Here is a 26,645-nt window from a genome sequence, read left to right on the forward strand (position 1 = left end):
CGAAAGGTTACTGATAGACTACACTATTTTTTTTATACATATACTAATAGATAAAACTTCATCCTTGTTATTTTCTTTCCTAATCTAACTATACTTCCCCTCTTATGTCCTGTCAACACCACCATAACACTTCCTTTGTTACTAGTTTCCCTCGGTTACTATTATTTTCCCTACTAACCCAACCAGCTATTATCTAACTTGCTATTATCTGTTTACTCCACATAATAAATAGCTCTTCTTTTGTTTTTCTTTTCCTTTACTAACCCAACTAGATTTCACCTGCTAATACCTACAATAAATAGTAGGCTATTATAGTTCTTTCGTAATTATTTTTTTTCGCTACTAACCCAACTAGTCCACCTATTCTTATCTTCTCAGTAAATATGTGTCACTTTTTTTGTTACTTTTCCTGCAAACTCAAACTGTTATTATCACTATTATTATCATTATCAATATTATCATCATTCATTATCTTTAACACATCATCATCATCATCATCATCATCATTACTATCTATATATCTTTCTTTCCTTTTTTCCTCATATTATTATTTTTTACCTCTCATCCTCTCGTATTGCTTGCTTATTTTCCTCTCTTCTTATCTTTCTTTCGTTCTCTTAAATTCCCTTTTCTTATAGTAGCCTACAAACTTATTCTGACTTTTATCTTCTCATTTTGTTGTTGTTTTTATTCGCTTCTATTCATCTATCTGTCTATCTACCTTCCATATCTTTCATCATCATCATCATTATCTGTAGGCCACCTGTGTTTACCTTGCGACACCTGGCGGGTAGCTCGTCTGTAGTTCCTGCCAATGCACATCATCCCGTAGACTCGAATGCTGGGTACCTGGGCATAGCTGGGCTGCTCGTGGTTCAAGGGGCCCTCTGGAAGATAGATAAATAGATAGATAGATGTATAGGTTGATACATTGATAGATGGATGGATAGGTAGATAGGTAGATAGATAGATAGATAGGTAGGTAGAGAGGGAAATGAAAAAAAAGCAACGAAAGGAAAGATGGAGGTAAGGAAAGTTTACATGAGAAGAAAGAAAAGGAAAGAGAAAGACAGATAAATAGATACAGAGAAACAGATAGATTGAGTGATAGATATAAGTGTTATATATGACCTAATAACTACTGCACTCTTTTCAATCTATGTGTGTGTGTGTGTGTGTGTGTGTGTGTGTGTGTGTGTGTGTGTGTGTGTGTGTGTGCATTAGAGGCGGAAAAAAATAAATGAAACAGCAAAGAAAACGGAGTAATGTGCCTTTCTTCATAGGTTAGCAAACAAGTAACCTGTTCTGAGAGAGAGAGAGAGAGAGAGAGAGAGAGAGAGAGAGAGAGAGAGAGAGAGAGAGAGAGAGAGGACCGCAAGCAAGTCACCCACCGGCCCACCCACCTACCTACCCACACACCCACACACACCTTTCCACCTTGTCACCTTTGTTTACCTAAGAGAAATCAGCTAACGTGGCCCACCTGAGGGAGGGAACACACCTGGAAGAAGCTTATTGAGGGCAAGAAGGTGTTTCCCGCACGTCATTTGGGGCACGAGAAGTTGAACGTTACTTTGCACTACTTTTCAGAGTACTGGGTTAGCGGGAAACTTTGGTATGAGCTTTGAAATGTGTGTAAAATAGCCTAGTAACAATATTTATTCACTTGTAAAAGACTAGATTACGTCATTTGGGGCACGAGAGAAGTTGCATGTTACTCTGCACTACTTTTTTAGATCACTGTGTTAACGTGATACTTGAGTATGAGTATCTAAATGTGTAGACTAGAGATTATATTTAATCATTTGTAGAGGAGTAGGTTGCGTGAGACCGAGATTAAAGACTACTTATAGGGAAATTAGGCTATAGATGATATTTGACTACTCATTTGCAGAGGGCTAGGTTGCGTGAGGCTTGCGTTAGTTTCCTATTTTAAGTACAGTAGGCTACAACGATTATATATTAATTTGAAGAAATCTAGGTTACTTAAAACTTGGATAACGGTCTTTTTTTATGTTTCTATATTTACTCATTCACCGTATCCCGTCTCCTCCCATCTTTCACCCAGCTTGTAGGATTGAGAAAATACTCCCATTTATACGAGGAATCTAGACTCATTGTATTCATATTAATTTTCACTCATTCACCCCTTCCCTTCTCTTTTCCTTCCGTTACCCAGCTTGGAGGATTAAAAACAACTATTACCCATTTATTTCGACACTCACTAATTCATCCTTTTCCCTTCTCTCCTCTTTCCTTACCCAGCTTGGAGGATTGAGGGCACTTGCAGATGACGAGGTAGTGAGCCTTGCCCGTGCGGGTGTTCTGCAGGGCGAGGATTGACCAGTCCCGAGGCGCCCTGCAGTCCCTTACACTCCATACAGGCTCGCAGGTCTTAATCACCGTTGTGGCCTGTAATAGGTGAGTTAGGGAAGAGATAGAACTGTTATGCGGTGTGATGGACAGTGTAGATAAGTGATGAAGTGGTTAGTGGTGATGGAAGATGATATTACATTGGTCTGTGGTTTAGAAAGTATGGTGTACGTATGTATAGGGTTGAAATAAGTGAGCTGTAAAAGGAAGAGCAATGTTACGTGATGTGATTGACAGCGTAGATAAGTGATGATGTGGTTATGGGTGATGGAAGTTGGTGTTGTGTTAGTGGTTTTGTAGGTGAATGGAAGTACAGAAAACGAGGTTGAGTAAAAGAAGCAGGAAGAGTTTAGTACGAGTTTAGTTTCAGTAGTTTAGTCAAAGATAGTTCGCTATGGTGATTATAGGTCGTGGAGTGAGTAAGGTTATGAATGACGTGGAAGTTGGTATTGATTTAGCCATTGGATTAGAAAGAACGGCTCGGGGTAAAGAAGATAAGGAAGTGATAGAGATGTTCTGTGGTGTAATGGACAATATAGATAAATGATGAAGTGGTTACGAGTGATGGAAGTTGGTTTTGTGTTAGTAAGTGGTTTAGGAGTGGTTTATGTGAGTGAATTGTGGCAAAGGAGGTAAAATGAGTTGCTTAAAATGTAGTTTAGTGCTGTGTGTAGTGTTGGAATGGCTTGGACAAATAGCAATGTATGTGAAAAAGTAACTAGACAATATTAAATTAGAAAAAAAATAAGTAAAATAAACACTACTTAAAAATATGAATGATATCTTATTGGTGTATGTGAAAAGAAATAAAAATACAAGACGATAAAAAGGCAAAATGAATACAAAGAAAGGAAAAAAAAGCAAACAAGAAACAATGAATACAACAACCAGGTGTGACATCTTATATGACATGCAGATTGGAATTAAGAGGAAACCAAAGGAGGTGATTAACACGGTCCTCCGCTTGTAAGATCAAATCGCAGACTTCCGGGAATAGACACCAAGGAGAGTGCAGCGTCACGTCACTCCCTGTCTTCCGCTCAGTTTTCCGCTATAGTTAAGAGTTAATGTGCAGAACTCGTCCACCGATCCGTCACCTTGCTTTTTGTATGTTATACATGCGTGGAAGAAGCTTAAGGTGTAACGTTGTCTCTTGGTCTGCCCGTTAACCGTGTTATGTATATAAATCTACAGTTTAGTAGTACCGTTTGTATATATGTATTTTCAAGGCCTCCTCTATTTACGACGACCCGTTTCGGATCACTGACGCAAACCCCGTGTTCTATTTACCATTGAGATCCTGGAATCTAGTTTTTTAGTTATCTGTTCAATATTAAGCAGGGACCAGAACTTACCGTTTGGGGCCCCTGACACCACCAGGGGACCTTGACTGTAAGTAAAATATGATGAATAGCAGAAACTAGTATCAAAATGACCTCCGCCAAAGGGACACGATCTGCCTCAAGGCGTTTTATTTCCGAAGAACGAATCCAGACCAGATGCAGATCCAGACCACTGACCTAGAGCTGATCAGGGTTCTAAAAATAGGTCTTAAGTTTTGTCTCCTTGTCTTGTTGTTACCCAGCCAGTACCCGCTTCACCTAGCATGTACCCACATAACCCACCCAGTATCGACTTTACCCAACCTTTACCCTCATTACCCAGCCAGTACCCACATCACTCAGCCAGTACCCTCTTTACCTGTACCCACATCACCCAGCCAGTACCCACTTTTCCCAGCCAGTACCCACTTTACCCAGCCAGTACCCACTTTACCCAGCCAGTACCCACTTTACCCAGCCAGTACCCACTTTTCCCAGCCAGTACCCTCTTTACCTGTACCCACATCACCCAGCCAGTATTGACCTTACCCAGCTTGTACCCCCCTTTAACCCCACATCCTGTACCCACTTTACCCAGCCAGTAATCGAACCAGTACCCACTTTACCCAGCCTGTACCCACTTAAACACCACAACCTGTACCCTCTTTATCCCCACAGCCTACCTTGGTATGCGGGCCGCCCATGGACAGTTCAATGGAGCGCTGGTCGTTGGACAGGAGGGAGGCGCTGCACGGGTCACTGCCTTTGGGACACTGGCATAGGGGCTGCGTAAAGTTGAGCCGCCGGTACACTGCGTTGCACACCTGAGGGAAGGATGAACAGGTGTGACGGACAGGTGAGAGTTGTTGTTATTTACTTATTTATTTGTTTTTTTTGGGGGGTTATGTTTGGGGTTATATTGGGGGTTTTGTTGGGTTGGGATGTATTGCGTTTTGTGTTAGGTAAGGTTCGGTTGGTGGCAGCCCAATTCCTTCATGAATGAATAAACACTCCATGTATTTATGAAGAACTGGTGATCCGTAGACTAGATCATCACCACACCTGTTCTAATGAACTCAAATCTAAGTTACCTGGTGGCTTAGGTGTTACTATATCACCTGTCACTTATAAATACATAATAGCCTACATGCATTTACGAAGAATTGACAGTCCATATACTAGGTTATCATACTTTTAACTCTAATGAACTCTAGTTAAGGTTACCCGGTGGCGTAGTTGTTACTATATTTCCAGGAGTTGAGGGAAAAATTGAGATTTTCAGTAAGCCTGCTGCTGGAGGCACAATGCACTATATTTTGAAATGTGACCCAACTGTTAGAGGGCTGATCCACAAGCATCATAGAAAGATAAAACTAGAATGGGGAGTGTATATTGTGAGAGATAGATACCATGAATCATATGTTACTATTGTCAAAGATACGGCCATCTTGAGGCCAACTGTGCTGCCAAGACCAATGGAGAAGCCCAAAAATGTTTCAAATGTGCCGGGGATCATAAGTCCAAGGAGTGCGCCATGGCTGAGAAGAAATGCGTAAATTGTGTGAGGTACAAGAAGCCTGAATTCAACCACTCAGCGAATGACCAATGTTGTTTAATTCTACAGACTGAAATTGAGAGAATTCGTATCATAACTGATCATGCCATGGCTATTAATTGGTGTTTGAGACTCTAAGATAAATTGAGTGTTAAATGTTCAGTGAGTTGGAAATAATCGTTGGACATTAGATTGTGATACTATAAAGAAAATATCAGATTAATGGAGAATGAAATAATGGATATTTGTGATACAGTAAAAAGGAAAGATGTTGTGATTAGCACGAACCAAAACATGGCCAAGTGACTATATTGATGCCAAGTTTATTAAAAGAACATCAGGAGGCTATTCATGAAAGCAATTAAGACTCACTCACTCACTACGACGTTGTGAATAAGTGCATATCGAGGATTATTATTGAGGCTAACATCATAATTGTTGACGGCAGTGGACAGTGGAGCGGGGCCTGAAACCTCATCAACGGTAAACGGTAAACGGTATATATAGTAAGTAAACTGCATGTATTTTCGAGTAACTGGTTATCCATATCATACCTTTATCATACCTATCATACCTTTAACTAATGAATCCTAATCAAAGCTACCTGGTGGCGTAGGTGTTATATCACCAGTCGCTTACCTGTTGGGTTGCACACTCGGGCAGGTTGAAGAGGTGCTGGTTGTGGGGGTAGAAGTGGTAGTGGAAGTCCACCTGTGGGGAGGGAAGGAAGGGCAGGTGAGGGGGCGTGACACCTGGTCTGTTAGGAAGCGGTGTGGTGACAGGTGTGTGTGTGTGTGTGTGTGTGTGTGTGTGTGTGTGCGCGCGTTATAAATGTCGGTCTGTTTGGTTGTTTTTTGTCATCATGGAGACAGAAAAAAGTACTGTTACTGTTACGTTTCTCTGTCTGTCTGTCTCTATGTGTCTGTCTACCCCTCGTTTTTTCTCTCACTCTCACTGGACGTTTTTAAGCCATAAATGAACAAAGTAGAATAAAGAAAGGAAAGGAAATAACACAGAGGGGAGGAGAGAACATAACGAGGAAACACAAATATATCAATACCAAAAGAAAAAAAAATGGAACATCGGAACGAAGAAGAATGAAGAAAGGACAGAAAACTTAACAAAACAGGGAAGGAGAGCAAACATAAGCAGAAAAGATAAATATGCAAATAAATGATAAAGAAAAGTATATTCCCGAAAAGATGAAGTATGAAGAAGTGGAAGTAACACAAACAGGGAAGAACACACAAGTAGATAATCGAGAGAGGACTAAGGAGAAAAATGAAGAAAGGAAGGAAAATTACAGCAACCAGAGAAAGAGAGGAAAGAGGAAGGAGGTGAATCAAGAAAGGAAGGAAAATAAGAGCAACCAGAGAAAGAGAGGAAAGAGGAAGGAGGTGAATAAAGAAAGGAAGGAAAATGACAGCAACCAGAGAAAGAGAGGAAAGAGGAAGGAGGTGAATAAAGAAAGGAAGGAAAATAACAGCAACCAGAGAAAGAGAGAAAAGAGGAAGGAGGTGAATAAAGAAAGGAAGGAAAATAACAGCAACCAGAGAAAGAGAGAAAAGAGGAAGGAGGTGAATAAAGAAAGGAAGGAAAATAACAGCAACCAGAGAAAGAGAGGAAAGAGGAAGGAGGTGAATAAAGAAAGGAAGATAAATAACACAGACACAAGGAGATCACACATAAGCAGAGAGCACGGCGTGGATATGCAAGTTAACATTAATAAAGAGAAGAGAGGGAGCGAGAAGAGCCAAGTTCACCCTCTTACACAACTTCAGCCTAGCGGAGAAGATAAATGCATTGCTATATTTGTTTAACGAGTGGTAGGTTGCGGGTGGGTGGGTGCTTCCTCCTCCTCCTCCTCCCCCCCTCCTGCACCTCCTCTTCCTTCCTACATGATGTATAACTGTTACCCTAACAGACAGATTTTTTATTTTTTTTTATATGTACAGGTGAATTTAAGCCTTCTAGAGCGAAAAAAGAGGGATGGAGAGAGAGAGAGAGAGAGAGAGAGAGAGAGAGAGAGAGAGAGAGAGAGAGAGAGACCGTTTTTTTTTTTACGTTTAGCCTATGGCGCCGGTAGCCTTTCTTTGTGGAGCTTGATGGTCGGTCCCAGCCCGTTATGACACAGGCAAGTGTTTTATAGTGGCGCTATCTTGCTTGGCTCATGCTCCCGCCCGGAACTCATTCTTGATCCTCTTTAGAGATTTAAACTATAGTCCGGGTTGATAGATGGTCTTCAGGACGTCATGTGGGTAGTTTTGGGCCACTCGGCAATGACTGAAAATTGTCAGATTTGAGCAGTGGGTGGGACACGAACCCGGGTCCTGTCTCCGAGCCCCGCGCGCTGACCACTTAGCCGGTTTCATACAGAACCAGAACATACAGGATAAAGAAAAACACACACATTCTTTTAAGTTGATATTTCATGGTCTAGTTTTCATGGATTATTGGAGCCCAGTGGAAGCCTTTGTTGATTATGTTTATACAGGTTAGTGAGAATGGCCGGACTCTTTCAATCTTACATCAACATAAACAGTTCAAGGGCACACACACACAGAAAAAAGAGAAACAAAAACACCAATGCCGTAAGAACCTCTGGAGTGGAAATATAACATGAAATATCGACTGGAGTTTGTTTGCATTTTCTTATGGTTGAGTTTGTGCCGTAACGTTATATATGAGAGAGAGAGAGAGAGAGAGAGAGAGAGAGAGAGAGAGAGAGAGAGAGAGAGAGAGAGAGAGAGAGAGAGAGAGAGAGAGAGAGAGAGAGAGAATAAAGGAGGAGGAGGAGGAGGAGAAGAAAGGGAATATTGGCAAAGGAGAAAGAGGAGAGAGGGAAGAAGTCAAGACAGGATGGGAAAAAAGAGATGGATGAGGGTGAGGAGGAAGAGGAAGAAGAGGAAGAGGAAGAGGAGAAGGAGGAAGGGATTGAAATATTTATCTTGTGGGGATCTTGTTTGTTTTCTTTATTTTACTGTATGGTTTTTTTTTTTTTTTGTTTCTTCCGCTTCCTGCTTTTGGTTCCTTCTGTCTGGACCTATTTTTTTCTTTACTCCTATTCGTCTAGTTTTTGTTATTGTTATTTTTTGTCATTTTCCTCATCCTCTTTTTCTTTTTCTTCTCCTCCTCCTTTTAGTCTTCTTATTCTTTTCTTCTTGTTTCCTTCTTTCTTGTTTTTCTTCATTTATTGCTTACATTTCCTCTTATTCGTCTAGTTTTTGTTATTGTTATTTTTGTCCTTTTCTTCATCCTCTTTTCTTTTCCTTCTCCTCCTCCTCTTCGTCTTCTTCTTTCCTTCTTTCTTGTTTTTCTTCATTTAATACTTACTTTTCCTCTTATTCGTCTAGTTTTTGTTACTGTTCTTTGTTTATAATTTTCTTCTTCCTTCTTCTTTTCCTCTTCGTCCTCCTTCCCCTTTTCATCGTTTTATTGTTTTTTCTTCTTTCCCTTTTCTTGCTTTTCTTCATCTACCGTACTACTTTCTGTTTGACACACACACACACACACACACACACACACACACACACACACACAGGGACACATTCATAACGGCTCTTATCAATTAAAAAAAACAATACTATATATTTGCCCATCACTAAAACAACAACAACAACAACAATTACGCAGTTACTTCGTTAACGTACTGCACTACATTTCGCTATAGCAGCAAGACAGTTACTCACTCCGTTCGTTCTTCCTGCCATCGTTATACACTTGCCTGTAGAACGAACGTACGAACACACGTGAGGTGACGCCGCTTAACCCACGTAACGGGGAAAGTGTTTACCTATGCATTGTAATGTGGTGGTGGTGGTGGTTTAATTAGTTTATACCGCTCAATAGAGTCTCATTAACTGTCTTCTCATTAGCTGTTTATAAGAGAGAGAGAGAGAGAGAGAGAGAGAGAGAGAGAGATATATAGATATATAATAGAAATCAGACCACGGACCCATCTTATGGTCCAGACTGGTGTGGTCTCCGGTCTCTCCTTATGGATTTTACATTAATCAGAAGACTCCCAAACTCAAAACGTTTGTACCTCTATAGGATGAAGTCAGAATGAAGCTTATTTTGAAGTATTTTTCGAGCTACCAATCAGCTTTGACGACCACTGACGGGAGCATCTCCATTTATCTCACTTACACTACAACGTTTGGTGAAAATTAGCAGTCTGAATTAATTTGTTCACTTGAGTTTTACGCCATTGTTCGCGCAAAGTCATAAAGTGTCAAAACAAACAATGTTGATCACATTCGTTCACAAAACCATAAGTATTTTGAAACATTCGACTGCTTTCCGAGTTTCCTGCTTCGCGAGAGGGAATGTTTTCAAGAGAGAAAGAGCAGGATAGGTTAATTGGCGAAAGGGATAATTTCGTTGCCTTGCTCTGAACCTTCTTCTAATTTTTGCTGCCTCTTTGTATGGTGGGGAGACCTCAAAACCATACCGCACATGGGTAGTGGTCTATCTGTACCCTTGGGCAGAGCGAGGGTCTGACTTATTCTAAATTAAAAGTTTATTATACCTTTATTCTGCTTGTTCGCTTTTCTTTGCTTATCGATGCATTAGCGAGAATTGCTGTTTTGCCGCTTTGATTTTGACGTTGGAGAATTTTTTGAGTGAGTTTATTCTTGAATTTCTTGAGTTCGTTTTTTTATGAACGTTTTTTAAACTTTGACCATCTTCTTAATCTAAACTAACTTTCGTTTCATCTAATTAAAAGTTGATCCCTCCGTAAACTTTCTGTTCATTTGCTTCGGTCCCTGATTCATCCACCAAGTTGCCAATCTGAACAAACTTGATGTCTCTCTTGCTGTCGTTCGCAGATATACAGTCAGCGTGATGTAAGAATGAAGTCCGTAAAAAAAGAAGAATAATGAAGAGGACTCCACCCCAACACTGCGCCCACTTCCGGGGCCCTAGCTCTGCAATCACGCCTGAATTGAGCTCTCCAATTCAAGGATGTCAACCAATCTGACTCCATTGGTTTACCTGACCGTCAATACTTGTCTGTTGATGTGCTCAAATATCAAACGCTTTGAAACTTCATAGTCTACGTTCATCGGATTTGCTATTTAATTTGTAGCACCTGTTCAAAGTATAAACGGTAGAGGTCGTTATAAAAATTTAAGAGATTTGGTGGTCTGAAGTGTTGTGAGGTCGACAATTAATGAAAAGGTTAATAAGGGTGGGGTTAATTTTAATGAGTTTCGCCACCCTCTTTTTGCTTACCTCCACAACCGGAAGTTACCAATTAGGGCCTGTAATTCAAGGTGTACTTTTTTTTTCTCTCCTTCTAAACCAAGTAATGTAATTTTTTCTGATCTATTTAAATCGGTACCTTTTGTTACTCTTTATTCTCTTGTAAAACGTAAGGGGAGAGAGCTAGGCCTTTTTTCCAATACAGTTGTGAGGAGTTTTTATTTTTTCATACTTTTGTATTTGTGTGAGGGGAGTGAGGCTTTTATGCTCCACAGGGTTTTTATCAAAGAGCTGGATTATATTTATGTGGTCCAGGACTTTTATTGTTTTTGGGTGGTGGAGGGATGGGTTCGGGTTTTATAATTATTTTGGTTAGACAACACTGGCTTTAGATTAATTGTGGGGTGATGTCAGGTGGTGGATTAGAGAGAGAGAGAGAGAGAGAGAGAGAGAGAGAGAGAGAGAGAGAGAGAGAGAGAGAGAGAGAGAGAGAGAGAGAGAGAGAGAGAGAGAGAGAGAGAGAGAGAGAGAGAGAGAGAGAGAGAGAGAGAGAGAGAGAGAGAGATGGTGCCAAGAAGATGATTGTGGAGGAGAAAAAGGAAAAGGAATGGTAAGGGAGGGAAGGAATAGTTTGTGAAGGGGAAAATAAAGAAAGAGGAGAACATAAGAACATAAGAACATAAGAACGTAAGGAGTCTGCAAGAGGCCGGTCGGAGGAAACATGGAAACATGGACTAGCAGGCAGCAGAAAGCCTGTTGGCTCATTACTAGGCTGCTTGCTTACAGTGATTTAATCAATCCTTTTGCCATAGGAGTGGCTGGAGAAGGAGGAGGAGGAGGACGAGGAGGAAATACTGGGGAGGGAGAAGAGGAGCAAGAGAAGAATCAAAGAGAGAGAGAGAGAGAGAGAGAGAGAGAGAGAGAGAGAGAGAGAGAGAGAGAGAGAGAGAGAGAGAGAGAGAGAGAGAGAGAGAGAGAGAGAGAGAGAGAGAGTAGAATTATCATTTATCAGCATCACATCTTGGAATCCTGCCTTGATTCCAACAATTCTTCTGTCATTTCCTTTATCAGCATCCCTCACGCCTCCTAACTATCTTTTTGTCATTACGGAGAGGAGGAGGAGGAGGAGGAGGAGAGGAGGAGGAAGGGGAGTTAAGAAGAAGTAGAGGAGATAAAATATTAGGAAAATGATATTGGAAAGAAAAGGAAAGATTATCAAATGAGGAGAGAAGAGAGAGAAGGAAAGAGGAAGAAATGAATAAGAAGGAAAAAGGAGAAGGAAAGAGAAAAGTAGAGGAGGCTGAAGAGTAGGAAAACGAAGGGAGGAAGAAAGGAAAGACTTATAAGGGAGAAGAAAGAAGAAAAGAGAAAGAAAGAGAAAGAAAAACAGGAGGAAAAGGAGGAGGAGGAGGAGGAATAAAATAAAGATTGGAAAGGGAGATGAAGAAATGGGAGATGGAGAGATGAAAAGACAGGAAGAAGATGAAGGAGGAGGAGGAGGAGGAGGAGGAGGTATTAGCGAGGCGTGACTGACTCTTGTGTATGTTACGGTCAGTCTTCCCCCTCCGCCTCCTCCCCCTCCTCCTCCTCCTCCTCCTCCTCCTCTTCCTCCAGTCAGTTCGCCACGGCCAGTCAGTCAGATGGAAGCAGTAAGCTCCTACTCCTTCTCCTCTTCCTCCGGAAGCAGAAAGTAGTTTTAAACGGTGTTTCATCTAACTGCCTCGATGTCAGAAGCGGCGTACCTCAAGGATCAGTGCTTGGTCGCATGCTCTTCTTAATTTATGTTAATGATATAGATGATGGGCTCAATTTCAAAATATCAAAATTTGCTGATGACACAAAAATCGCTTGTAAGGTAATTACGACACTCGACGAAGAAGCATTACAATCAAATCTAGATCGACTTGCACGTTAGGCCAATCAATGGCAAATAAGAACATAAGAACATTAGAACGTAGGAGTCTGCAAGAGGCCGGTAGGCCTGTACGAGGCAGCTCCTTTGAACCTAAGCTCCCGTGAATCTAACCCCACCTAATATCGCTGTCCATGAGTTTATCTAATCTATTTTTGAATGTGACAATTGTATTAGCACTCACCACATGACTGCTCAGCCTGTTCCACTCATCTACCACTCGGAAACAATAACAATCGCGTTCAGTACATAATGAATGGCCAACAACTTTCTGCAGTAAGTAAAGAAAAGGATCTTGGAATCACTATATCAAGCGATTTAAAGCCCGGTCAGCATTGTTCAGAGGTAGTTAAAACCGCAAATATATTGGTTAGCTTCATCGGACGAGTCTTTAATAATAAATCGGAAAAAAGTAATATTAAAACTGTATAATTCGCTGGTTCGACCTCATCTAGAGTACTGTGTACATTTTTGGTCTCCCTATTACGAAAAAGACGTAGAAAAGTTAGAACGGGTTCAACGGAGAGTAACAAAAATGATTCCTTGGTTGAGAAATTTATCTTATGAACAAAGGCTTACAGAAGTAAATTTATTCAGCCTATCAAAACGAAGAATGCGAGGCAATCTAATAGAAGTGTTTAAAATGTTTAAAGGATTCAGTGATATTAATGCGGAAGATTACTTTACAATTGATCGATCAAATAGAACAAGAAGAAATACAATTTCAAGATAAGTGGTAAAAGATTTTCGTCGCACGAAGCCAAACACTTCTTCTTCAGTCGAGCTGTTAATATTTGGAATTCTCTACTCTGTGATGTCGTTGATAGTACAACAGTTACGGCCTTCAAGAATAGATTAGACAAGTATTTTGAATCCAACCAGCAACTAAGATATTACTCATTGTCATAATAACGTTAAGTTCTTTCGAATACTGGTGTCCTTGTCCGTTTTTATCGCCCGGTTAGTGGTAGCAGTAATGGTAGTTCTTTCCTCTTTCCTACATAATTTCCATGCAATTTTTCCATGCTGCATAGTTCTTTGTCCTTTCCTGCCAGCTTTGGCTGGAGGGATTGGGGGGTGGGGAGGATCCTTCGCCTTTGCTGTCCTTCATCTTCCACCTTTGATTAGATAGTTAGTGTAGCTTGTCACAAACAGCCTCGTAAGGACCATCAGGTCTGCTGTTATTTGTTCTTCCTTTGTGTTTCTTTGTGTTCCTCCTCCTCTAAACCTTGTCTGAGCCGATGTATATAAACTTTTTTCTTTTATTTTTTTCTTATTTCTCTTTTTTTTTTTTTTACCTTTTCTGGCCTAACGTTCAACCATACAAAAATAAAAGTAAAAAAGTGTGTGTGTGTGTGTGTGTGTGTGTGTGTGTGTGTGTGTGTGTGTGTGTGTGTGTGTGTGTGTGTGTAAAAGGTGGGGGAAGAAGACAAAAAAAAAAAAGTGTACCTCCCCCTCGTTTGTTTGCCTTCCGCCCAACGTTCGTGAGATTCGGTGGAAACGTTTATTTAAGGTTCGTGTTTATTTCACCCTTTTTATTCCTTCATTTATTTCTTATTCATTTTTCTATCTATCTGTTTAGCTATTTATTTATTTCATTCACCATATTCATTTTCTCAGTAGGTAAACTTTAAAGGTACGAAAAACACTATATGCCTCTAAGTAATAAGATGCCTCGCTATTCTTCTAATGCTAGTAAGATCGCGTTCCTTAAATTTGTAAGATCAAATTCCTTTAGAAGAGCTGAAATGACATACTCTTGGGCACCGATTCATTGCAGTGTTGCCATATTGAAGGGGATCGAAACCCTATAATAATTGAAGTGCTTTGCTTATCTGTTTCAAGACATATTGGCTGGTATTATAAGACACTTTCGCTTCTCACATCAGCTTTTTCTAAAGGTAAAAGAAGGGGTCAGTCGGGTTCTAATGAGTGTTTCTTCAGGTTCACGGTAAAGAAGAAGGGTCAAACTACCTCCAGGGTCATAAAACTACTCCTTGAAATGCTCACAACTCCTACGAAAGCCTTGTCAAATTCATGTGTTCTTGGGGGGTGAAATGTCTTATAATGGGACCTATACTCTCTTCTCTTCTCTTCTCTTCTCTTTATTATTGGGATGTTGTGCCCATAGCCCCATAATAAGTAAACCATATCTAAAGTACTGAGATCCTTTATTCCTTTTGTATTGAGATAACGTGGCCCAAGACTTAGATAGATGCTGCTTCTATAAATGTTGATATGCTACGTTCTCAGATGTTAACATATTACAGTAAACCTTATATAGAGGCACTAAAACGTTCTCCGGGACTAAAATGCTGTTTTGTTTTATGTCTTTGAGATGCGTTACTTTCCGCCACAATCTCAAAGGCCAATGTGAAGGAGATGAGCACCGAGGCCAAAGTGAGATGCTACGTCCTCTGGAGTTGACATATTACAGTAAACCTTATACAGAGGCACTAAAACGTTCTCCGGGAATTAAATGCTGTTTTCTTTTATGTTTTTGAGACGCGTTACTTTCCACCACAATCTCAAAGGCCAATGTGAAGGAGATGAACACCGAGGCCAAACGCGGCTATTACGTATCCTCCCATTTTATATATATTCCTGACGTCACCTGCTGTACCTCTTGCTTAAACCTAGCCCCACGAACACCTGGATGTAATCGGCTCTCTTTGGATCATTACACGTGGCTCACCGGACACCAAGGCTCGGTACTTCCTGTTCCTCCCTCGCCCCATCCCTTCCCCCTTCCTCAGGGTGGGGGAGGGAGGGAGGGAAAGCATATGTATTGTTTGACCGTAAGAGCAGAGGAGTATGAAGACGTAAGAAAGGCTTTGTTGACTTTATTGCGGGCTACGGATTAAGGGTTTGTTGTGTGATGCTAAATGTTTACTAAAATAAAGGTAGAATTCCTATTATTATTATTATTATTATTATTATTATTATTATTATTATTATTATTATTATCAAGGATCTTAAATCAACGATGTTTTCAGTCCTTATCTGCAAGTCATCCTTCTTATATATTTACCCCTAGGAGAGAGAGAGAGAGAGAGAGAGAGAGAGAGAGAGAGAGAGAGAGAGAGAGAGAGAGAGATTAAGGTCAAGACAAAAAAAAGAAAAAGATTGATATGAACTCATGGAAAGCGAAGGTGCGTAGGAGGAGGAGGAGGAGGAGGAGGAGGAGGAAAGGGGGGAAAGGGGAAGGAACGGAAAGGGGGGGGGGAAGGAAATGGAGAGGGTGAAAAGGAGGTTAAGGGGAGGAAGGGAGAGGAAATGAGGGAGGGAGAGATGGAGAGATGTTTGTATGGGTCAAGGTTTCCCTCCATATGCTTCCCTCGTAGCGGTAATTCTCTCTCTCTCTCTCTCTCTCTCTCTCTCTCTCTCTCTCTCTCTCTCTCTCTCTCTCTCTCTGTTTTCCCCTAATTTTTCTTTCTTTTGTCTTTTTTATTATATTGCCTTTTCTTTGTCATTTTCTTGTTCTTGTTTTTTGTTTTCATGCTTTTTTTTCTTCTTTTTCGTGTTTTTCTTCTCTTTGTTCTTCATTCCTCCTCCTCCTCCTCCTCCTTCTCCTCCTCCACTCTCTAACTAGACAAATGCATCAAAATAAATAAAATAAATTGTTTGCTCTCGTAACTTCAAGACAAACAAACAAATAAACAAACAACAATAAAAACATAAACAATAATAGTAACAAGTCATAAGAGACAGTCCACTATAATTCACACACACACACACACACACACACACACACACACACACACACACACACACACATATATCATATTCTCCCTCACCTTCATTCTTCTTTCACCCTTTCTTCTTCACCCTTTTCTTCCCCTCTCTTTCCGTCTCGTTCCTTCATCTCCCTCTTCTTCCCCTCACTCAATTGACCTTTCATCATCTTCCCCTTCACCTCTTTTACTCCCTTCATCTTATTCTTAATCTCCCTTACTTTTCCTATCTCATTTCTTCCCTTGCCTCCCCCTCTTCATCAAATTCTCCCTTCACTCTTCCTCCCTTTACCCTTCCCTTCCTTTCATCCTTCCCCTTCATCACTTCTTATCAACCTTCCTTTCCATTCTCACTTTCCTTCCCTCACCCTTCGCTTTCCTTCCCTTCCATTCTCCCTTTCCTTCTCTCAGGTCTTCTTCACCCTTCCTCTTCATCCCTATCATCTCCCTTCCTTTTCTTCACCCTATGCTTACCTTCCTTTATTATTTCCCGTCCCCTTCCCTTCTTTTATTGTTTCCCTGAGCTTCCCATATCGATTCTCTTCCCTCACCCTTCACTTTCCTTCCCTCATCACTTTTCCTTCCCTTCTCCCTTTCCTCTCTCACCCTTAGCTCTTCTGCACCCTTCCCCTGCCTTTCCCCCTTAGCCTCCCTCACACATGTCTCATTACCTTAATCACCTTACCTGTCTCCCTCACCGCAGGTACTAAAGAGCTCTCAACTTTTCAACCACACCAGTTTAATTAAGATTCATAAACACACACACCTTAAGTATAAAGAGCTTAAGTATATATACCTTACATACATACACGTTAAATACATACATGTCAAATACATACACGTTAAACACACACACACACACACACACACACACACACACACACACACACACACACACACACACACACCAAAAATGCTAAAAAGGTATAAATTTATAAGATCCAAATTGAGAAGAAAGAAAAAAAAATGATTTGATGTTATTCTAGTCATTCTCTCTCTCTCTCTCTCTCTCTCTCTCTCTCTCTCTCTCTCTCTCTCTCTCATTATATACTCTAGTTAATTCGGAACTCACGGTAATCTTCCCTTCACATCAATAATTACCTCATTTTGGAGTGCTATTAGAGCTGAACTTTGCGCCTAATGAGGTTCTAATGAGATCTTAGGTGAGGCTCAAGTTCATTATGACAATCTTCTTCCGTGGCATTTTCGTGGTGTGAATTGTACGCTATTTGGTTGTCGTTCTTTTATTGTTATGTTCACTCTATTTCCGACTTCTTCTTCAACGCCTTCTGCATATTAAGACAGCGTTTATTCTCTTTGTTTCCCATTCTTTCCTCAGTCCTTTCTAAATACTAACACGGCATTTATTTTCCAGTATTTCATGTCGCTTTCTTTATTTCCATTGTTATGTTCGTTCTTTTCCACATACTCTCTTCAACGCCTTCTGAATACTAAGCCAGCGTTTGTTCTCTTCGCTTTCCATTCCTAAATCAGTTCTTTGTAAATAGCAATCCAACACTTGATTTGTTTTACCTCACATCGCTTTCTTTTTTTATTGTCAAGTTCGCTCATTTTCCGACTACCTCTTCAACGCCTTCAGAATACTAAAGGCGCGATTCCACCGAGGCAACACGGGCAACATGTAGCATGCGACGGGACTGGCTTTCAACAAGAATGTTGAATGCGGCTTTCAACAAGGAGACATGTTGCCTGCGACAACGCAACATCGTTGTTGCTTGTTGCATGCTACATGCTGTGTTGAATGTTGAATGCAACAAAACCTTTTTCACCAATTCAACAAAAAACTAAGCCAGTTGTCAACACGATGCTCAGCCTGATGTTCAACTAAAGATGAATAGCTAGGCCTTGGGTTGTTCACGTCCACGTCCAGGAGGTCAGAGGCAAACCATTTACTCTTCTTATTGGGCGAGGACCCAAACTTCTTTTGGGTTAGGCTTTTGTGTTCACGGCGAAAAGCATACCGCAATTTTTTATCTTCTTTTTCTATCATTTTCTATCACAGTTGAGTTTTTTTGCAAATTCCAGCAGTATATCTACTTTTGCATGGTTATTCTTGTAGTCTTTTGAACGTAGTATATTCCATAGGAATAGTATGTTTCCTGTAGTTTTCTATAAATTCCAAGCTCTTTTTCAAGGGGCCAATTCATTTTGTTGCTTTCAACAAGGTATGTTTCCCGTGACTGGTGGGAAGGCGTTCAACACTAGGCAACAAGCTAAATCTTGTCGCATGCGGCAGGCAACACGGCAACATGTTGCCACCTGTCGCATGCCACACTGTTGCATGCTACATGTTGCCTTCTGTTGAACTGGTGGAAACGCACTTGGTTTATTCGACAATGTAGCATGCCACATGTTGCCAAAATGTTGCCTCGGTGGAATCGCGCCTTTACAGCGTTTATACTTTTTGCTTCCTATCCTTTCTTCAGTCCTCTCTGAGTACTAATACAACACTTATTTTTTTGTACTTCATATTGCTTTCTATTTTCTATTATGTCCATTTTTTGTTACCTTTCGCCTATGAACTTCTGGTGGAGGTGATATTTTTCTTTTTATTATGTAATGTTGAAATCCATTCATAGTATACTAATGAAGGTCAGAGTAGGTTTATTTTTCTTTCGTCAAAGTTGAAACACGTAAAAAGAATATATATAAAACGATTTAAACACAAGACATATATTTAAAATTCTTCCAATTAACTACAAAACAATAATGATCAGAGAGAGTATAGTTAGTTGTCCTTTTCTACGTGACGATCTTTTTCCAATGTACAATTATAACATTAAGAAAAAAAAACAGACAAATATATATATATATATATATATATATATATATATATATATATATATATATATATATATATATATATATATATATATATATATATATATATATATAGTAAAAACAGACAAAACTTCAAATTCACGATAACCCAGAGTAGTTCAGAGTATGGCTAGTGTTTTCTTTTCTGCGTGATTATCTTTTCCTAGGTACAGTTATAACACACAAACTCAAGTAAAGACGAGAGAAAGGCAAGGAAGCGAGAGATTTATAGCCACTCTGCATTTCACTGCACGGAATATACTGAGTTTGTTTAACTTTTCCTAGGAACAATTATAACATTAAGAAAAATATATACAAAAAACAGACAAAACTTCAAATTCACGATAACCCAAAGTAGTTCAGAGTATGGCTAGTGTTTTCTTTTCTGCGTGATTATCTTTTCCTAGGTACAGTTATAACACACAAACTCAAGTAAAGAAAAAAATAATGTCAATGCTCAAGTACCGTCACACAACCCGCGGCGTCTTTCCCTCCGCTACCACGACCCATAAACTTGCTTAACCCAGTCACTGTGTCCGGCAGGTTCATGGGGGTGGGGGGGAGAGGGAAGGAGGGGGGGAGGACACTGGTAACCACCCCCCTCCCTCCACATACTTCCTTCTTTCTCTGTCTCTTTTTCTTTCTATTTCGCGGCCTCTTTTTCTTTTCCTTTCTCTTTCTCTTTGTCTCTTGTTTTTCTTTTTCTTTCTCTTTCCTCTTTCTCTTTCTATTTTCTCGTTTTCTTTCTTTTTATCTTCCTCCTCCTTTTTCTCTTCCTCTTTTCTTTCCCTATTTCTCTCTCTCTCTCTCTCTCTCTCTCTCTCTCTCTCTCTCTCTCTCTCTCTCTCTCTCTCTCTCTCTCTCTCTCCCCCCCCCTCTTCACCCCCCCCCCCCTCGTATTGACACAGTCCCGGGCGGTGACTCGGCTGTTTCCTGAATGCCTGCCTTCCTTCACCCCGGAATTCCAGAAAGACGAGAGAAAGGCAAGGAAGCGAGAGATTTACAGCCACTGCATTTCACTTTACGGAATATACAGAGTTTTTAGAAATGGAAAAAATGACGAAAAGAAGTTTTTTATCGCATTCCACGTCACAAAGTGTTTTATTAGAGAGAAGGAATAAAAAAAAAGGAAGGAATTGCGGCCTTTTCTGTATTTCACTTTACAGAATATTCTTATTTTTTAGGAGAGAGTGAAAAAGAAGAAAAGATGATTTTTTTTGCATTCCACAATACAGAATATGAACTTTTTTTTTGAGAAGAAAGATAAAAAAGGAGAGATTTGACTGCCACTCTGCATTTCACTTCACGGAATAGTAATTTACGTATAGAAAAATAAGACCGAAGTACAGTATATTTTGCATTCCATGTCACAGAATTTTTACTTTTTAGAGAAGGGAAAAAGGCGAACGACATAGTCTGTTTTGAGCATTCCACGTCACAGAAGTCTTATTTTTTGGGCGGGGGGAAGAAAACGAGAGCATTTCACGTTCCAGGGTATCTAAAATATATTGAAAAATAAGTAAAAAGAACGAATTAGTCTTTTTCTTGCATTTAACGTCACACCGTCCTTAAAATATTTACAGAGAGAAGGAAATCAAAAGAAAACAATATACTTTTTACTGTTTCTTCTCTGAGAAAGGGAAGGAAACCGAAAGAAATACGTTTTTTTTTCATTTCGTCAAAAAATTCTTTAAAAAATTGAAGAAAGAAAAAAAAACGAAATACTCTTTTTTGCATTCCAAGTCACAGAATACTTCACGTTTTTAGAAAGCTAAGGAAAAATAACAAAAAACCTACATTCTTCTCTGCATAATTTTTTCACCCGGGGAATATATTTAACTCCATTCATTTCTAGAGAAAGCCGGGGAAGCGAGGCAGTCTCCGGCTTTCTAATGACAAAACGAGACAATAATACCTTTCTAACTAACACCATTATCTTTACATACTTACTTCTTGCTTACTTTACTTCTTTACTTGCCTCCATTACTTAATTCCCAAGTCCTCTCTGAATACTAATACAAAATATCTTCTCTTCTACATCATTTCTCTTTACATTACTTTCCTTAATACCTACTTATATTTACTTTCTTTAATTCCTTCCCAAGTCCTCTCTGAATACTAATACAACTTTTATTCTCTTCTTCATTTTTCTTCATATCGTTTACCTTTTCGTATTGTAATGTTTGCTGTTCTTGTCATTTTCTCTACTTTATTTTTTTCACTTTCTTTACTTCCTTCCCAGTCCTCTCTGAATACTAATACATCATCTCTCTTCTACTTCATTTTTCTTCATATTGTTTTCCTTTTTGTATTGTTATGTTTGCTGCACCTGCCATCCCTTCGCCTATAATACTTTAAGTCGATTCAGAAGCAGAGAAAGAGAAGGAATGACTATTTTGTACACATTTTCCACCGCCTCTAGTATTTCATGGCGGCATACACGCATAACCTTCTTTTCGTTTCCTTTTCTTCATCTTTCTCTCCTCTCCTAACCTTTTCTTCATTTCTTTCTCTCCCTACCTTCAACTCTTTCCCTCTCCCTTTTAGTTCCCTTATATCATTACGTATCCTTCTATTTACCTCAATAAACCCCTATCGAAACCCACTGCTATTTAGTATTAAGATATGAGAGATTACTTGAAGAACTCCTTAAACCTTACAACTATTACCTTCATGAGAGAGAGAGAGAGAGAGAGAGAGAGAGAGAGAGAGAGAGAGAGAGAGAGAGAGAGAGAGAGAGAGAGAGAGAGAGAGAGAGAGAGAGAGAGAGAGAAACGGCATCTTACCTTATACTACCATTGTTTCCCTTACTAACATCACCTACACAAAAGAGACAGAAAGAGAGAGAGAATGATAAAATAACAACACTACTTCCTATACTACACCTTTCATAGCCTCCTCACTACCAAGGGGGGGAAAGAAGAATGAATATCCGCACCCTTCCTTTCCGCCCTAGATCCAAGCGCACCCTTGCATATTAGTGAACGACCCCCATAGGCAGTCACCCACAAGTTAGGACAGAGTAATGTGGGAGCCCAATTTATAGGAGCGAGAAGATAGATAGATAGATAGATAGATAGATAGAGAGAGAGAGAGAGAGAGAGAGAGAGAGAGAGAGAGAGAGAGAGAGAGAGAGAGAGAGAACTGTGTCATGGTTACTCAAGTCTTACCTCCAACGCCCCTCCACCTCTCTCCTTAATTGTAGTAGTAGAGCGAGGAAGAGAGAGAGAGAGAGAGAGAGAGAGAGAGAGAGAGAGAGAGAGAGAGAGAGAGAGAGAGAGAGAGAGATGAGAAAAAAAAAGTGTTAGACGGAAGAAGAAAAAGAAAATAAGAGGCAAAAGAAAGAGGAGAAAGGTGAAGGAAAAGAGAAAGAAAGAAAAAAAAGGAAGAAAGATAGAAAGGAATGTACATGTCAAAGGGGGGGGGGGGTAGGTGGAAGAGAGGAAATGGATGCATGTGTGTGCGTGGGACCGTGTGTGTAAGAGGTGGTGGGAGGGGCAGGTGAAACGAAGGGCAGGTGAGTGAGTGGGTGGGAAGGTGGGAAGATGGAAGGGAAAGTAGGTGGGCGAGATAAGTGGAAAGGAGGGAGGGAGGGAGGGAGAGAGATTAAGTGGGTAGGTGGGTAAGTAGGGTAAGTGGGTGAAAGGGGAGATGGGAATGAGAGAATAAGTAAGTAATAAGCGGGTGTAGGTGGGTAAGGAGTTAAGTGGAAAGGAGAGAAAGAGAGAGGGTGTAAATGGGTAAGTGGGTGCCGTAGTAGTAGTAGTAGTAGTAGTAGTATAGTCCGTTTCATTCCGTGTGTCCACTCGCGAACGTAGATGTGGCACCTGCGGATTTTGAGTTCGTGATTGCGTGAAGATCAACTTTATATTTTCAGTGATATATTTAAATGTTTGTGTATACAAAAAAAAACCTCAAGCCATCGTATATGAGCCGCACACAGGATTTTCATCGATAATTACCGTAAAAGCACACGAAGGAACAACTTGTTTATCAAACAGTATAGTCTGATCATTCTCGAATGATCTATTGCCTTTCAGATACTCATATTTCATCTCATTCAGGTATAGGCTACATAAATTAAGTGACATACGACTCTGCAAGTGTCTATACATAAGGAATTTTGACGTGTTGCATGTAAATAACATTGGTAGCCTAATATTGGAAATAGCCTAGCATCGCATTCAAAAGTTATACTCTTTCATGTTATTTATGTTAGTAATCGTTATTTACATGCAGTAAATTATTAAGATACCTTTTATTTGCACTTGCAAAGCCAGATCAAATTTAATATACCTGAAATGAGCTATCAATCGAAGAATTAAAAAAAACACATATCGTTCGAGCATGATGTGACTACTCACATAAATATTCAAATATATTATTGAAAAATAAACTTGAATGTCTATCACAACAGTTGATTTTCACGCATACACGAACTAGAAATGCGCAGGTGCCACATCCATCAAAATTCCCGCATTATTGGTGGCCAGATGGAATGAAACAGACAATAGAAGCAGTAGTGGTAGTAGTATTAGTAGTCAGTAGTTTTTGTGGTGATAGAGATTACAAAAGTGATGCTGACAGTAGTAGTAGTAGTAGTAGTAGTAGTAGTAGTAGTAGTTGTTGTAGTAGTAGTAGTAGTAGTAGTAGCAGCAGCAGTAGTAGTAGTAGAGTAGCACTGATTTGATCCCATATTGCAGAACAAAAAAATACCATGATATTTAGTATAGTCTATAGAGACAGCTGGAAGGGCGGTTACTGTACATCTAACCATATACACTACAATGAAGATTAGAATAACCGATGATGTAGTACTAGTAGTAGTAGTAGTAGTAGTAGTAGTAGTAGTAGTAGTAGTAGTAGTAGTAGTAGTAGTAGTAGTAGTAGTAGTAGTAGTAGTAGTAGTAGTAGTAGTAGTAGTAGTAGTAGTAGTAGTAGTAGTAGTAGTAGTAGTAGTAGTAGTATAAGTAGTAGTAGTATAAGTAGTAGAAGTAGTAGTAGTAGTAGTAGTAGTAGTAGTAGTAGTAGTAGAAGTAGCAGTAGTCATAGTAGTAGCAGCAGGGGTCGTGGGGGTGGTAGCAGCGGTCATGGTCTCCTTTCAACGCTTTCTGATCCTTTGACTGAGTTGTGTCGAATTGAATCCATTGGTTCACTTTAAATTTCGTTCAGCTCGCTGCGTAAGAACCATGAGAGGAGGAATTCACCACGGTCTGATCACGCTCTGAACTCGCGATCGCCAGCCACAACCCCCCCGAATGAACCTTTGATATTGTGTGTGTGTGTGTGTGTGTGTGTGTGTGTGTGTAAGGGGGTGAATAATGAAGGAAATGAGTAGAGGTGAAACATAACTGCTTTTTTGGTAAAGATAAAGAAAAAGTGAGAAGTGGAAATATAATACGAAAAGGTAGATTGATGATAAAAATAATAAGGGGAACGGCATATAAAGTAGAAATGGTGAGAGAAAATGCGAGTGTGTAAAAAATAGAAGATAATGATATGAAGGACCCCCAAAAAACAGGCGAGGTAGAAAAAAATAAATAAACAGCTAAGCAAATAAAACAGAAATAAAGATGGAGACAGAAAATATATTAAAAGGACCACTACTATTTTTATTACTGCTACTGCCATAAAACAAAAAAGGAAGACAATAACAGTTAGCTCACGTAACCTCATTCTCAACAAGACTAAGGAGAGAGAGAGAGAGAGAGAGAGAGAGAGAGAGAGAGAGAGAGAGAGAGAATAAAGAAAGAAGAAATCAGAGACACAAAACAAAGATAAAGAAAGAAAAGAGAGACTAAAGAAAAAGAAAGAAGAAATCAGAGACACAAAACAAAGATAAAGAAAGAAAAGAGAGACTAAAGAAAAAGAAAGGAGGAGAGAAATAAAAATTTAAAAAAAGAAAGAAAGAAAAAGAAAAAGTGAGTGAGAGAAGAAAGAGAGAGAGAGAGAGAGAGAGAGATCGAGAGAGAGAGAGAGAGAGAGAGAGAGAGAGAGAGAGAGAGAGAGAGAGAGAGAGAGAGAATGGGGGAATCACCTGTTAGGTATAGTGGACGTGGGATTCCTTTAATGGAGTGAAGATGAACGATGGGAAAAATGAGGATGAGGAGGAGATAAGATACGTGGAAGAAGAGGAGAATGAAGCAGAAAATAACAAGATGAAGAAAAACAAAAAAAACAAGAGGAAGAGGAGGAGGAGGAGAATGAAGCAGAAAATTACAAGGCAAGGAGGATGATAATGAAGAACAACAAAAAGAGAAGAGGAGGAGGAGGAGGAAGTAGAAGAAGAGAAGGAAGAGGAAGAGGAGGCAAAATTAAGATTGAAGAGGAGGAAAATGAAAAGGAAGACAAGACGGAAATAAAGAGGCGTGTACACGGTAGGAGATGCGCTACGGAAGGAGGAGGAGGAGGAGGAGGGGGGGAAGGAGGAGGAGGAGGAGGAGGGTAGGATTTCCTTGACCTTCCCACACGTCCGTTAGATTACCACATCGGTCCGTCAGTCAAGCGAAGCCCTCCTCCTCCTCCTCCTCCTCCTCCTCCTCCTCCTCCTGGACACGTGGTGGGGGGGGGGGGGGGCGTGTACAAGATCCGTGTAATTACCTTTTCATTAATTCTTAACCTATATTCCACGCCACATAATATCGTACATCGGTCTCCGGGTCCTCGGTAAGTGATGATAAGATAAGGTGATGGTGGTGGTAATGGAGGTGAGAAAAGGTCGGTGATGAGGTGAATTTTGGTGTTTCGTGGTGTGTTAAGTGATGGAGTTTTGTGTTTAAAATCAATTGGGGTTATTAAAGCTTTTGTTGAGCATCATTTACATCCCGAAATTGACCTCTCTTTTTGGCCACTCCTCTGCACACTATTCAGAAGCAGTAAGTAGCGGGCTTTTTTTTCATTATTATTTTTTTTACGCCTTTAAACTATCTCCTTTGCTGTAAAAAAGAAAAAAAAAGGAAGATGAGTGGAGTGACCATATAACTATTGGTCTTTAAAGAAGCTATTACTATTGTTGTCTTAAGTTTCACACGATTATAGAGATATTTTATTTATATAAGCGACTCTTTCCTCACCATCCTCATCAGCCACATCATTAGTCCATGTTTTTGGTTTTTATTCGTCATTAATGTAGCTTCAACTTTTGTCTTATTTTTAATCCTTGATGCTTGCTTTCTAACTATCGATATTATAGCATGGATTTAACCCTTCATTACTTTATACGAATAGCAAAAAAATCAAACATTACTGATTATTGAAAACTCATTTTATGTAAATATTTTCTGATCGTACTTGAAGAATACAAAGATGAAAAAAATAAATAGGTAAAAAGATAAATAATAACTGAAATGCTTTAATGAAGATAAAAGAAATAAAATATCAGAGTCAGTTACCGAAGTCAATAACACCAAGACAAAAAAAATGAAGGGGAAAAAGTCTTAATTATTCAACAGGTATTTTTGGAAAGGTTAACTGAGTCATTCATTCCATGCGGCGAGATTGAACACCTTCATGGCGCGCACACTTCCCGTTTTCAATTGTTCTCTCATTTTCCTTCAGTCTTTTCCTTCATTTTTTTTTATCTCATTATCTTTCTTTCTCTCTTTTTTTACCACTGACTTGATTGCGCTTGAATTTCGATTACTGTATCTTTCTTTTTTTACTTTATCTTTTATACGGTGGAAATTAGGTTAACGTGTGTG

General features: G+C 39.7%; 1 protein-coding gene and 1 long non-coding RNA gene across 2 annotated transcripts in view; one reads left to right on the plus strand and one right to left on the minus strand.

Annotated features, from left to right (window-relative positions):
- Window positions 1-26,645, minus strand: part of LOC127000441 (uncharacterized) — a 44,079-nt gene that overhangs the window by 2,249 nt on the left and 15,185 nt on the right. Inside the window, exons 2-5 of the mRNA XM_050864165.1 lie at window positions 5,890-5,961; window positions 4,379-4,519; window positions 2,262-2,412; window positions 774-887 (exon numbers count right to left, since the gene is read on the minus strand). Coding sequence (XP_050720122.1) covers window positions 774-887; window positions 2,262-2,412; window positions 4,379-4,519; window positions 5,890-5,961 — 478 coding nt within the window. The remainder of the gene's footprint in view (window positions 1-773; window positions 888-2,261; window positions 2,413-4,378; window positions 4,520-5,889; window positions 5,962-26,645) is intronic.
- The window catches only part of LOC127000442 (uncharacterized), a 37,507-nt gene that overhangs the window by 386 nt on the left and 10,476 nt on the right, over window positions 1-26,645 (plus strand). The window contains exons 2-3 of the long non-coding RNA XR_007754038.1: window positions 2,266-2,421; window positions 4,374-4,551. This is a non-coding gene — a long non-coding RNA (uncharacterized LOC127000442). The remainder of the gene's footprint in view (window positions 1-2,265; window positions 2,422-4,373; window positions 4,552-26,645) is intronic.

Source organism: Eriocheir sinensis, chromosome 18, assembly GCF_024679095.1.
Source record: "Eriocheir sinensis breed Jianghai 21 chromosome 18, ASM2467909v1, whole genome shotgun sequence".
In the NCBI taxonomy this organism is placed as follows: domain Eukaryota; kingdom Metazoa; phylum Arthropoda; class Malacostraca; order Decapoda; family Varunidae; genus Eriocheir; species Eriocheir sinensis.